Here is a 13,835-nt window from a genome sequence, read left to right on the forward strand (position 1 = left end):
TGTTGGTGGGTCAAAAGCGGACTGGTGTCACCTCTCCTCCGGGTAAAACGAAACATTTCCAGACATTGATAATCTCCGATGAGCTTACCCTATGCGACTGTCCCGGGTTGGTATTCCCTTCGTTCTCGAGCTCGAGATACGAAATGGTTGCTTGTGGTGTGCTTCCGATTGACCGGATGACTGAGCACCGTGAAGCTGTTCAGGTCGTGGCTGATAGGGTCCCGAGAAATATCGTCGAGAATGTCTACAACATCACTCTCCCTAAACCGAAACCCTACGAGCCTCAATCCCGCCCCCCTCTCGCTGCGGAGCTTCTAAGAACGTATTGTGCCTCTCGTGGTTACGTTGCTTCCAGTGGACTCCCCGACGAAACAAGAGCAGCCAGGCAGATTCTGAAGGATTACATCGACGGGAAGCTGCCTCATTTCGCGATGCCACCAGGGAACAAACCCGAGGTGGAGGACACCCGAGGATCTGAAACTGATGACGGGTCAGAGCCCGAGGATTCTGCGGGGGATGAGGACGAGGCAGCGGAGCAGCAACAGCCTCAGGTTCTGGACAACGTTCTCGATGATCTGAGCTCGTTCGATCTTGCAAACGGGCTGGCTTCATCGAAGAAGGTGAGCGTGAAGAAGAAGCCCGAGTCGCATAAGCAGCACAAGAAGCCGCAGAGGAAGAAAGATCGGACGTGGAGGGCCGGGAACGTCGGAGAAGATGGAGATGGAATGCCGGTGGTTAGGGTTTTCCAGAAACCGGCGAACACAGGGCCTTTGAAGATGCGTTGATTCAGTAATCTCTCTTTGGTACGTTTGTTTGAAGACTTGAAGTTGTGTAATGATACAGTGGCTGGCGGATGCAAGTGAAGGTACAATTAATTAATGTTCTGCCAAAAAATGATTTGATTAATATGCTCTGAAACTATAATATATATGTTCAAGTTTGCCCAATTCTTGATCCTGGGAACAATATCTTCATGTTTAATTTTTTTTTTTTGTTTCATCTCATATAATGTGCTTTGTTTAGATTTTTTTTAATTGTTATCTGAATTTCTGAAAGCCTCGGAAAAGATAGAGAGAAAGTGGCGACAAATCCATATGTGGCGAAGCTGGTTTTGCCACGTGGTGATGTCCGAAATTCTCACACGTCATCCGGACATTGTCCCATGAATATGAAGAGTAAGTGTCTCGTTTGCTTCTCTGTTTTCGCTCCTTTTGTTCTTCTTCTCGTCTGTGATTCAACTTTATTATGTGCGTTGTTTATTAATGGATTTTCATTTCTTGCAACTAATCATATCATATATGTACTGGTGATCGTCAAAAGAAAAGGCAATTTCGGGCAAATTAATTAATTGAATCACAACCAAAAACCGCTAAACATTTAATTTCATCTCCGACCAAAAATAACAATAATAATTAAACTCACGAAATATGATATATATAAATATGTATATCAATTTCTTCTTTTTTTCATGTTAAAAAAGTATTTAATTCATAAATGGAAATAAATTGTATTTTTTACTTCATTTAAAATATATATTTGAATGTTTATATACATAAATATATATAGTCTTTTCACCTATATAGTTACTGATTATAATAAATTACAGAAGTATCAGATATAGACTTGTTTTCCTCTGAAAATGGAAAATGTGTTTATTTGTATCTTGATATTTATGGATGTACGAGAATATTTTGAAAAAATATATCTCTATCTTTAACCCTAATTTTCTTATATTTGATTATACGAAAACCGGTTCATTAAGGGCAAAAAATGTTCATTTTTTAAGCAAAGAAGAAATAAATGTTCATTTTGGTCACATTGGGGAGAACATATGTAATGTAACACAGAAAGACTTCAGGGATCAATTAATGAAGCACATAATTATTACTAATGGAAGCCAATAATTATAAACAATTAAAATAAATATCTACAGCTGCAGATAAAGGGAGAGATAAAAGGAATATATAGATACATGTATAGATATAGTGAGAGAAGGTGGAGGTTTTGTTTGTTCGGCCTTGAGTTCGTCTCTGTCCTCTCTTTCCCCTCATTCCTCTCCAGGGTTATGAAGCTTAGAGAGAGGAGAGAGAAAACTCCGTAAACACAAACACACCAACAAAAACCTAAAACGGGAAACCAATTTTTCTCTCTCGATTTCCCTGAATCTGTACTTCGAATCATTTTCCCGGAAAACCATCGGATACCTCTTCCTGTTCGGAGAAATTCCTAGGATCTGATAGAAGAGGAGGAGGAGCTAGGGTTTCTGTTTCTCTGGTCTTTTGATTTCGAGAAGCGGGAACTGGATTCAAAGAATGTTGATCAGAGAAGCGGTTTTGTGCGAATTCTAGTTGGATCGATCTCAGTTAGGTTTTAATTTCGTGCGTGAGCTTGGATAATGGATGTCGATTCGTCTATGGTGCCGGAGAACGATCATGATCCGGCGGTTCAGAACCCAGGCGGAGGTCAATCCCCCTCGCCGATGGAGAGGGAGGCGCCACAGCAGATGAGCGAGCAATCTCTGCCGGGAGCCGGATCCGCGCCGGCGTCTTCATCTCCTGACTCGGCGGCGAGTCCGCCGGCGCAACAGCAGGCGGCGGCGCAATCACAGCCAGTTGCGGTGGCTGGTCCGAGATGTGCGCCGACCTATTCGGTGGTGAACGCTATAATAGAAAACAAGGAGGACGGTCCTGGTCCTAGGTGTGGTCACACGTTGACGGCGGTGCCTGCCGTTGGTGAGGAGGGCACGCCTGGTTACATAGGGCCTCGTCTCATCTTGTTCGGTGGTGCGACGGCTCTCGAGGGCAATTCTGGGGGAACCGGGACGCCATCTTCAGCTGGAAGTGCGGGCATTCGTACGTTTGTCCTATATTTCCCCAAGCTTATTGATTATTTTTGCTTATGTCTACGTTCCATTTGCTTTAGTGCATTTCGCTTAGAAATTAAGCGATCCTCTGCATCCTTGTTCTGAAGTGTTGTCTCCTGTACGTTGGTGGGCTTCCACGTTTCTGTTGGTTCAGTACTTTGCTATATTGTTTTCCAAGCATTTAATGTTCAAAATCAAGCCCTTTGCTGAGCTCTATGCTTTTGAAGGTCACGCTGATACACCTATCTGTACTGTTATTATCTTTGCTTGGAAACTTTGATTTTGTTCTCTAATTTCCTCTAGTGCTGTTAATTCTTGTAAATGTTGTGGTACAACGTTTACTGTTATCACAAGCTTTTGTATTTTGAATTTCCCGGTCCTTTTATTGTCAACTTTAAAACACAACTGGGTTCCCTTTACCTACTTTTGTGGACTCGAGAAATTAATATTGGCATGTGAATACCTATGTTTTTGTTAACTGGCAAAGTCATGGTGTAATTGGTAGCCTGTGGAGTTCTTCTGTCTTGTTGTGCATTTCTTTTTTTTGTTTTCAATCAAGCTATGTGTTTCTGAACTTCTGTCAGTTGGTAACTTTTTCCATGTGGGATAGGTAGATTCATGAAGTTGATGTAACAGTCTGAAGTAGCTTGGCTGTGAGAAATAGCTAACATCTGCCTAGTCCTTGGATAGCAAATTCAATCAATTCATTGTACATTCCATTTATTAGGCCTACTTATTTCAAAGCACTTTTAGACTATTCCTCTAGTATTCGATAATCAGGATGTCATTTGCTCTGCAGGACTAGCTGGTGCAACTGCTGACGTTCATTGTTATGATGTCCTCTCAAATAAGTGGACAAGGTAAGCATAAAATGTTGATTTTCTGCCTGGGATTTTGACCTTTTAAGTATGTCCTGATAAATTAAAATCGTGCAAGATCTATTTGTTCTTCTTTTTATATATCAAATCTATGAAGCTTAGTTGCTATAATGAAATGTTGCTGCAGGCTGACACCCTATGGTGAGCCACCTACCCCGAGAGCTGCACATGTTGCAACTGCTGTTGGGACTATGGTAGTTATTCAGGTAGGGGTGAACTTTTCTGTTTGTTATGTAAATGGATGCATTTACCGACTACAAGCCACAGTTGTCTGTTAGCCATGAAACCATTGCTGAATTCTCTACGTGACTCAGGGTGGAATTGGTCCTGCTGGTTTGTCGGCTGAGGATCTTCATGTTCTTGATCTCACTCAACAACGGCCACGTTGGCATAGGTTTGGAGATGGAAGGCCCTGCATGTGGCTAGCTTGGTTTGAATTTGATAGTGGTGGGTTTGTGTATTGTTACAGACACTTTGCTTTCTCTGTAGGGTTGTTGTTCAGGGTCCTGGACCAGGACCCCGTTATGGGCATGTCATGGCGCTGGTGGGACAGAGGTATCTCATGGCTATCGGTGGAAATGATGGTAGGCAGTTCTATGTACTGGCTTATTTCAATGCGTAATGTTCTTGGATTATATGCTCCTTGCTAAGCTTTTCTATCTGGATTTGGCTTTGAACCATTAGGGAAACGTCCACTCGCTGATGTATGGGCCTTGGACACTGCTGCAAAGCCTTATGAATGGCGTAAGCTGGAACCTGAAGGGGAAGGTCCTCCTCCATGCATGTAAGCGTGTTTTTTTTACCCCATGCTTTTTGTTCTTTGGTGATGTGCAAAAATATAATTTGGATTTCTACTGTCTGTATGGTGTAACTAGGTATGCCACTGCAAGTGCACGCTCTGATGGTCTTCTTCTCCTTTGTGGTGGAAGGGATGCAAACAGTGTGGTAAGCATTGCATTCTTGTTCCATAACCTGTTTGAAATAGGATATATGGGAACATGTGGCCCGAGTTGGGTTTTTTGGTTGACTTTGTTGGGAAAAAAGACCTGGGGCCATTTGGACAGTCCTGCTTTTAGAGGTTTACGTTTTGATACCAAGAAATTCAAGTAGTATTCTAGTTTTCTCAAAGTGCCAAATTTCTCAATGGTACAACAAATGGACTTTGGTTGGAATAGCTCCTCTCTTCAAATTATAAAAAAAATGAGGTACTGATATAACGTATGCTATGAAGAAGTTATAACCATTGATTTGTGTGCTGGATTTCGTGGAGCTTTAATATGAATGGAAGTTAACGCTTCTTCTACTTTTAGGTTGGAACCAGCTTGGTATAAGTATGCTTCGACATGAATAATCATTTTTAGGAATTTTTCGTCATCAGTTTTGTAGAAAGTGGAGATTGGAAGTCTTGATTGACTACCTTAATCTTTGATATCTAATTGACCTGCTTAGTTTTTTCTTTTCTTCCCTTGGTAGCCTCTTGCAAGTGCATATGGACTTGCCAAGCATAGAGATGGACGTTGGGAGTGGGCCATCGCTCCTGGTGTTTCGCCTTCGGCCAGATATCAGCATGCAGCAGTATGCAATGCTTCTTCTTTTCTTTTTGTTTCTTACTGAAGTTCCATCAGAAAAATCAAATTGTTTGATCAATTATTTTAGGTCTTTGTGAATGCAAGACTCCATGTGTCTGGTGGGGCTCTTGGTGGTGGGCGCATGGTAGAAGATTCTTCAAGCGTTGCAGGTTAGCAAAAAAAATTGTAGATTTTACGTTGTCATGAAGATGCTCATTGAGCTAACAATTAGGTCTCTGTGCTTATACAAGGCCGTTTTAGTTGAAATATCTCGTCCTGAGATGACCTGAAAAGAGGCTATGTTATTATCTGCAGTTTGAGAGGTGGTGTTGATGCCTCTAGGAAACCGTAGAAACATTCATCCTTTGTTACTGAGGCACGATATCTCTTTCTGTGGAGCAGAGCGTATAATCATCCTTGCTTTAAGATTCATCATTTTTCTCTGTGGAATATAGAAATCATACATTGATTTAATTTTTGAAATTTGTTATTTGTATAATTGGAAGGTACATAACGTCATTTCTAACACTTAATTGTATATATAATATATGTATATCTAAAATTCTGACTGTTTCATATTTCATCTCGATACAGTGTTGGATACTGCAGCGGGTGTATGGTGTGACACAAAATCGGTTGTTACTAGTCCTAGAACTGGTAGGTACAGTGCTGATGCAGCTGGTGGTGATGCTTCTGTTGAGCTGACCAGACGTTGTAGGCATGCTGCTGCTGCAGTCGGTGATTTGATTTTTGTTTATGGTGGTCTACGTGGAGGTAAGATATTTGATTTTCAACTTTTTAATGCATCCTTGACTATGAAGAAACCCAGGTTTCTTTCAGTTTCCAGTATGTGAAATCTTAGTAGCAAAAATTTGGGGCTTGGATTTTTCACTATCCATATTGTACTATTTTTGTTTCTGAAATCAATGGTTGCATAACTTATCAAGATATTGTTGATGCCTCAGGGGTGTTACTCGACGACCTATTGGTTTCTGAAGATCTTGCTGCCGCAGAAACAACATCTGCTGCCTCTCATGCTGCTGCTGCGGCAGGGGGCAGATTACCTGGGAGGTATGGTTTCTCTGATGAAAGGACGAGGCAGTTATCTGAGACATCACCTGATGGCGCTGTTGTGCTTGGAAACCCTGTTGCCCCCCCTGTAAATGGGGATATGTATACTGATATAAGCACTGAAAATGCAATGCTTCCTGGAGTTCGGTTAGCTACCTTTCCTGAATCTTAGTTTGTCATTCATAGTGTTGTGGGAGCATCGGATGTATGAATTGATGTCAGTTGTTCAATGAACAAATCGCCAGGAGAACTAACAAGGGTGTGGAGTATCTCGTTGAAGCATCAGCAGCGGAAGCAGAGGCTATCAGTGCTACACTGGCTGCCGCAAAGGCACGGCAGGTCAACGGTGAAGTTGAACTCCCAGATAGGGATCGTGGTGCTGAGGCTACACCTAGTGGGAAACCGACGTCTTCATTAATCAAGCCAGACTCTGCGGCTTCAAACAATGTTCCTCCTGCAGGGGTTCGGCTTCATCATAGAGCTGTAAGTGACACAATTTTGTGGACAAAAATAGTAGTTTGTGGCATGCGTTCTAACATCCTGTTTTGTCTTTTACTAATGTTTCTCACTTAGAATACAGTTCTGATACCCTTCTCTCTCTTTTTGGTAATGATTTGTTTGACCTTGATGTTAGGTGGTGGTTGCCGCAGAAACTGGTGGAGCCTTAGGTGGAATGGTTAGGCAGTTATCAATCGATCAGTTTGAAAATGAGGGACGGCGTGTTAGCTATGGAACACCAGAAAGTGCAACAGCAGCAAGGAAATTATTAGATCGACAGATGTCCATCAACAGTGTCCCTAAGAAGGTAGAGATTTATTTCAACTATGATGTGCTGCAAAAAGTATTCTAGATCCGGATATTTTGATTTGCACTAGCAGCAATTCATTTGTGATTTTTGTGGTAAACTGTCGGCTGCTAGAAACTTTATTATAGGCGAAACCTGGCATTTGTCATTTGCTTGGTGTTCCAGAAATCAGAATGTACTTAAATACCGGAATAATGTTGTATTGTCTATTGGTGACTTGATAGCTCAAATTTATGAGTAATTTTTTTTATTAGATCATGCTTTCTGGTCCATGTGTCTTGAGTGCCTATAGGTTCCACTAGGCGATAACGGTCAGATGCTTATAAAGCTTCCATTTAAGTTGGTTTATTCCCTCTGTCTCTCAAATATATATGTATTAATATGCCATGTCTATTTGGTGACTTCTAATGAAGTGTAGTTTAAATCTATGTCAATAGGTTATAGCTCATCTTTTGAAGCCTCGTGGATGGAAGCCTCCAGTTCGACGACAGTTTTTCTTGGATTGCAATGAAATAGCAGATCTTTGTGATAGCGCTGAACGTATCTTTGCAAGTGAACCAACCGTTTTACAGCTTAGAGCTCCTATCAAGATATTTGGTGATCTCCATGGACAGTTTGGTGATCTTATGCGCCTTTTTGATGAATATGGCTCACCGTCAACAGCTGGAGATATAGCGTAAGTGCATTGCTAAAATTTCAAATATTCTGTGGCTGTAGACGTGTTATTGTTATTCTTACTCTTGACATTGCTATATGAATGGCTATCAGATACATCGATTACCTCTTCTTAGGAGATTATGTCGATCGGGGTCAACACAGCCTAGAAACAATCACACTTTTGCTTGCGTTAAAGGTATTCGTTAGAGTATTCCGTTGTCTTTGTTAGTTGTTTTCTCTATTTCGGTAATTTAATTTCTTCACTGGAAAGGGTTTGATGTCATATTGCCAATACTGCAGGTTGAGTACCTTCATAATGTACATTTAATTCGTGGAAATCATGAAGCCGCGGATATTAATGCCCTTTTCGGCTTCAGGATAGAATGCATCGAGCGGATGGTACTGTGTTTTTTGTTTCTTTTCTGGATCCTGATTCTTCCATTAGGATGTATAATGCAATGATTGGCTGGGCAGGGTGAAAGAGATGGAATCTGGGTGTGGCACCGAATAAACCGTTTATTCAATTGGCTTCCTCTGGCTGCATTGATCGAGAAGAAAATAATCTGTATGCATGGGGGTATTGGTCGGTCCATAAATCATGTGGAGCAGATAGAAAATATTCAGCGTCCTATTACCATGGAAGCAGGCTCCATTGTTCTTATGGACTTATTGTGGTTGGTGCATGTCTGATATGCCAATTCTCCTTTTTTTTCTTTCCCTCGTGTTATTAATTTGATGTTTGTTATTCTTTAGGTCCGATCCAACTGAAAACGACAGCGTGGAAGGACTACGACCCAATGCTAGGGGTCCTGGTTTGGTTACTTTCGGGGTGAGTGATTCTTTATCTTCTCTCTTGGGGTATTTCAAAATTGTCTCCGTTGATTTAATCCCTTTTTCACATGTGATAGTTAATTGTTTCCCTCTCGTAAAACTGCTCTTTTTTTCTCCTTCCATTTCAAGCTTCCTTTGCTACTTTTTCTTGTCTCCGGATTTTGGTTTTGTTAGACACTTAGTCTCAGAATCATATATTGACTTGTATGATTTATATTGTTTCAAACCGAAGAAAAAGAATTCTAATTCGATTTCGACAAGCTTCTGTAGGCATTATGGAGTATTAGTGGTTAGTTCCTGCATTGTGTTCTATGTGTTGAATTAATTTACCAAGAAGTTGGCAATTGCAGCCGGACCGTGTTATGGAGTTCTGCAGCAACAACGATCTTCAGTTGATTGTTCGCGCACATGAATGTGTAATGGATGGATTCGAGCGTTTCGCCCAGGGCCACTTGATAACACTTTTCTCAGCTACAAATTATTGTGGTATTTGCATGGAATCAAAGACCTTTTGTTTACAAACTCCGATACTTTTTGTAAAATGAAAAAACTCTTATATTTTTTTACCAACAGGTACGGCAAACAATGCAGGGGCAATCTTAGTATTGGGGAGAGATCTCGTTGTGGTCCCTAAACTGATTCATCCGTTACCTCCAGCGATGTCATCCCCTGAAGCTTCACCAGAAAGACATATAGAAGACACATGGATGCAGGTTCGTATCGCGTTAGGACAAATCTCGTCTTCTCGTTGATCAGCGATTAAAAGTTTCTTTTTTCGGGACATGTTTTTGATTTCATAGGAACTGAACGCTAATAGACCACCAACACCGACCAGAGGACGTCCACAAGCCCCCAACGACCGAGGCTCACTCGCTTGGATATAATGACCACACTCTCTCCTGCTGCGTACATAGACATACTTCTCCCAAAAAAAAACTCCTCCTGAAGGCCGATTTCCCGGCAATGGCTGATGTTGTGTACAGAGCTGAAAACAAGAAAAAAACCTCCTTCCGAGACCCGCGAATTGCTGTTCTTCGATGTAAGTCTTTCTATCCACAGGTTGAAATTGATGATTAATGACGAGACCTGGGAATCGAAATCGTCACTGTGGATGCATAGGTGTGTGTGTGTGTAAATTGAGTGCAAAAAAAAAAAGGTCGATATGAAAAAGGGTATGGGAAAGCAAGAAAAAACTCAGTTTTGGTGGTGAAGGGGAGAGTTTCTTCAGACGCGGGTGAGGTTTTAGTTTGCTGGTTTAGTCTTCTTTTATATCAATTTCCCATTCAGCCGGTTCTCTTTTTTCTTTTGTTTCTTCTTCTTCTTCTTTACTTTTTGGCCTTTTGGTGAGTGGCACGAGAGCACTTAGAGATGGTGGCAGCAGAGTGACATATATGATTATTATTATTATTATATATATATGATTATGGTAATGATATATTTAGTCAGCACTAGTTTTAGCGTTTGTGTTGCGGTGTATCATAGAGGGTGTTTGGGCTTTATGTGTAACTCTCTCTACCACCCACTTGATTCAGTTTGTGCCATTTGCAACCGGTGTGTGTGTTGAACCATTTGAAACCGGTTTGTGTGTTGGTGATAACAAAATTGTTTGTTTGCTTTTTCCTTCCTTCTGCGGGCTCCCTCCTTTTGATGATAAGAACCCTCTGTCTTATTTTCTTAGCCATGGTAGTCCTGATGGTTTTATTTCACTCTATTTGGATCGGTCAGTGCCATCATCTTTGCTTTTAGTTGATCGAGAATCGAGATTGGACGATTTTAGATTTGTCATCATCAGTGTCATAATCTATGATGTACGATTATCATCCCTCTTGTTACAGCTGCCGTGAATTGTGCTAACAAGATCTGAAATTCTTTAAGATTAGTAGTGTGTGTATATATATATATATATATATAAGTACAAATATATCATGCCATTGATCCTCGGTCGGAAACAAAATTGTTTTCCCTCTGCTTCTGCTTCAGCTAACATAACATCTTTTGGTTTATATTTCTTCTGGTCTTCATTCATCTTTCTTACTCGATGTCTTCTCGCCCTCTTCTCGTGATTGATCTGTCGTCTTCGATTCATCAAACGCCATCAACTGCAGATCGCGAAAGTCAAATCACCATCATCATATCAGAACATTCTCATGACCGGATGTGCGGTCAGAAATGGACAAAAGAGTGCCAAAGTCTACGGATATCATATCATGTTTCCGGCATCAACGCCAGGAACAAAGCAAGGCACGGAAAGTGAATGAGGTCATGAGAACGAACCGGTTTGATGTCACCATTCCAAATGCAGTGGACGGCCAAGAATCCGACAACTGCTGGAACGATGTATAACAGAGCAGGCTGCAAGAAACATGGGCAAAGCCCACACAATAAATGATACAGCTGGTTCGTCTTAATATGAATTTATAAAGCAAGGTAAGGAAATAAGATTACTCCTTCCCCAGAGTTCTTTTCTATTAGCTAATTTTAATGGACTATCTTACCAATCCGGCCATTTCTCATTTTAATGTGACAAATCCTTTTCGAACACAAGATCATAAGGAGTACTGACTGACCTGTGCAGCTTGGAACCAGTTCATTACTATAATTGTGAGTATCACACCAACACTGTATCCAGCAAAAGCACTTGTAAAGTACTGGGGTTGTTTGCCTCTTGACACGTCAAACCTAAGCGCCAGTGCAACAAAAATACCTGAAGGAACAAACAGAAGACTGGAAGTCAGATCCAATCAACGTTATGATATACCAGATTTTCTCATAAAATCATGCATAAGGATTTAAAGTACTACATCAAAGAAATCTAAATATGTGAAACGAAACAATAAAACATTGAGGAAAAGAAGAGAACGCATACTCAAAACTAAGCGGGAAAAGTAATGAACATTGGCGACAACAAAGAGTTTACAATATTTTGCCCAAGAGATGTGGTCCGATTTCAACTCAATCTTACCTTCTTCTCCAGAAACACTAATAAAACTTAAAGAAACCGGCAGTAGAAAAGAATTACACATATTTAGATGAGAAACAACTATCCATTACTTTAGCAATGAACAAAACAAGACCACGTGAATTTTGTACGAACACAAGAACTTACCAGGAATGACAATGTCCCCGAGCCCAAGCATAGAATAGGGTCTAGCAGCAACAGCCGTAGGAAAGAGAAGCTGAAGCAAACAAAATGTTCCCACAATGAGCACTGTTAAAATTACCCAACAAAAACATTGATAAGGAATCAAGTAAGCAGAGATGCATTAATCTCCTTAATTAGTGGTCATTACTAACCTTTATGGGAGCATCAAAGGATTTTGCAACACTAACCATAACCGGAGTAAAGAAAACCCAGAAAATATCATAGACAAAAAGTCCTGCCTGCAGTCAATGACAGAAAATGATGAACATAACCAATAGAAACATCTACAAAAGCTCCAAACCTAGGTCTCACTAGGAGACACAAGTAAGAGATTTGAGAGGGCAATTCAAAATAGGCAGAACAGAATTCCTTCTCACCAAGAGGATGGCACCAGTCTTAAAAGATCCAAGAGAGAGCATCTCAATTCCCTGAAATGGCTTAACAATTAATAACAAGTACCACTATAAAGGTATTATGCAAAATTTTAAAAATAACTCCACATATGAATTTGCTTTCAGAATTCAGATGAAAGCAAAATCCCGCCAATCTCTTTCAAAACCAAAGCTACATTCTCTCATGGAATTAGGTAGCTGTATTAGAAGTTTCAGGTAGCAGGCAACAAACACAGGTAAAAAGATACTAGTTATTACCCCCATTTTTCTCCAATTCATAAGTGTAATTATACTGTCAGGTTGAACGCAAACCAACCTGGATGCAGAATGAGAGTCCAAGTATGTTGTTAGCCAGCCAATGCTTTTTCCAAGCATACCATGCACAGAAAAAGGTTCCGGGGATTGCAGCATAAACCTGTGACTTAGTGAACTCTATCTCCAAAGCTGTTTAAGAAAGGCGTCAAGAAAATAATTATTCTGCATGACACAAGCAAGATCATCACATGGATCAAACATTAACTGAATAAAGTAGAAACGAGACAAACTAACACAAATGATGCTTAAAAAAAGACCTGAGACCCACCAAAATAGCAGTTAAATGCCACTGTGAATCTACAAAGAGGGAAGTGCGACGAAAATAGGAAACCACAAAATCACAGCAAATATTGCAGCTATTTAAACAAAGGCCAAAATCTTAAAAGAACAAAATAATCAATACGGAATTAAAGAGAAATGGCTGTGAACAAAAAGTGAGTAGAAGAAGTGAGCAGAGATAATAACATACACCGAAAGTACGGAAATTTCCAGACAATAGCATTGTCATTCCAAGGCTGTGGCAAAAACCTTTTGATAGATGGTAACAGTGTTGCCCTGAAAAGCACATAATATATATTAGGCACATGATAAAGCCATAATAACAGCCCCTTGACATGATCACATGTAACTAAAACCAGAAATGGGAATAGACACATAATTTAAAAAAAAAGACATACGAAAGAGCTACGATCCCAAGCACAAAGAAGTAGGCTGTGAGGACTGTGTTGACCAGATCCTTCGAGAGAAACTTGAACAAAAGGAAAAGGGATAACAGCACCGCACTTCCAACAAACGGAAAGCGCATCGCATGTTTGTTAGACATAGTCTCCTGCATATTACCAGGCATCAAGCATTCAAGCAAAGTTCCTTGCATTTGTGTAATAAAAAGTTTTAAGTATACAATAACCAAAATCTGGCCTGATGTCTTACCATAGGAGGACTCGACTTCACAGACCGATAGCAACCCACATAAACTGCGAGGCATGCCGTCAGAATTACGTTCAAATTCGGATCTACTTTGACAACAAGCGGTGCCAATGTCAAAACTGCAGCACAAACAGCATCGTTACTAAAGCATTCGCCGATTTCAACACTATTATCAATTTAACCATTTTCGGATAAGTGAATCACATCTTCAAACCAGTTAATTTCCCGGAGAGATGGAGTTGGAGGTTCATAATGCGATGATTTCCAGGGAATCATTGATAAGAGGACAACCAGCATGATCGGACAAAAACCTAAATCCTAGAAGAACCCAACTATTCCGGGACCCTATCAACGAGCCAGAACAAAACCCTTGAAGAAGATCGGAA

General features: G+C 40.6%; 3 protein-coding genes across 3 annotated transcripts in view; 2 read left to right on the top strand and 1 right to left on the bottom strand.

The window, feature by feature from the left end:
- Window positions 1-1,026, top strand: part of LOC104826449 (GTPase LSG1-2) — a 3,598-nt gene extending 2,572 nt beyond the window's left edge. Inside the window, exon 8 of the mRNA XM_010559146.2 lies at window positions 1-1,026. This exon is cut by the window's left edge and continues 4 nt beyond it. Within this exon, the coding sequence (XP_010557448.1) occupies window positions 1-785 (785 nt within the window). The 3' untranslated portion in view covers window positions 786-1,026.
- A 972-nt stretch (window positions 1,027-1,998) lies between these two features.
- LOC104826451 (serine/threonine-protein phosphatase BSL2) lies at window positions 1,999-10,297 on the top strand. Its single transcript, XM_010559147.2, has 21 exons — window positions 1,999-2,852; window positions 3,663-3,723; window positions 3,869-3,947; window positions 4,056-4,135; window positions 4,231-4,325; window positions 4,426-4,525; window positions 4,617-4,686; window positions 5,215-5,316; window positions 5,398-5,479; window positions 5,904-6,083; window positions 6,275-6,527; window positions 6,626-6,863; window positions 7,015-7,185; window positions 7,623-7,861; window positions 7,954-8,038; window positions 8,143-8,241; window positions 8,317-8,516; window positions 8,596-8,671; window positions 9,024-9,159; window positions 9,247-9,386; window positions 9,474-10,297. The coding sequence occupies exons 1-21, from the start codon at window positions 2,396-2,398 to the stop codon at window positions 9,555-9,557; spliced, it is 3,027 nt and encodes a 1,008-aa protein (XP_010557449.1). The 5' UTR covers window positions 1,999-2,395; the 3' UTR covers window positions 9,558-10,297.
- A 285-nt stretch (window positions 10,298-10,582) lies between these two features.
- Window positions 10,583-13,835, bottom strand: part of LOC104826452 (signal peptide peptidase-like) — a 4,325-nt gene continuing 1,072 nt past the window's right edge. The window contains exons 2-11 of the mRNA XM_010559148.2: window positions 13,453-13,568; window positions 13,200-13,351; window positions 12,992-13,077; window positions 12,524-12,651; window positions 12,193-12,243; window positions 11,968-12,054; window positions 11,780-11,849; window positions 11,241-11,377; window positions 10,948-11,025; window positions 10,583-10,772 (exon numbers count right to left, since the gene is read on the bottom strand). Of these exons, the coding sequence (XP_010557450.1) occupies window positions 10,692-10,772; window positions 10,948-11,025; window positions 11,241-11,377; window positions 11,780-11,849; window positions 11,968-12,054; window positions 12,193-12,243; window positions 12,524-12,651; window positions 12,992-13,077; window positions 13,200-13,351; window positions 13,453-13,568 (986 nt within the window). The 3' untranslated portion in view covers window positions 10,583-10,691. The remainder of the gene's footprint in view (window positions 10,773-10,947; window positions 11,026-11,240; window positions 11,378-11,779; window positions 11,850-11,967; window positions 12,055-12,192; window positions 12,244-12,523; window positions 12,652-12,991; window positions 13,078-13,199; window positions 13,352-13,452; window positions 13,569-13,835) is intronic.

Source organism: Tarenaya hassleriana, unplaced genomic scaffold (assembly GCF_000463585.1).
Source record: "Tarenaya hassleriana unplaced genomic scaffold, ASM46358v1 Cleome5, whole genome shotgun sequence".
Classification (NCBI taxonomy): domain Eukaryota; kingdom Viridiplantae; phylum Streptophyta; class Magnoliopsida; order Brassicales; family Cleomaceae; genus Tarenaya; species Tarenaya hassleriana.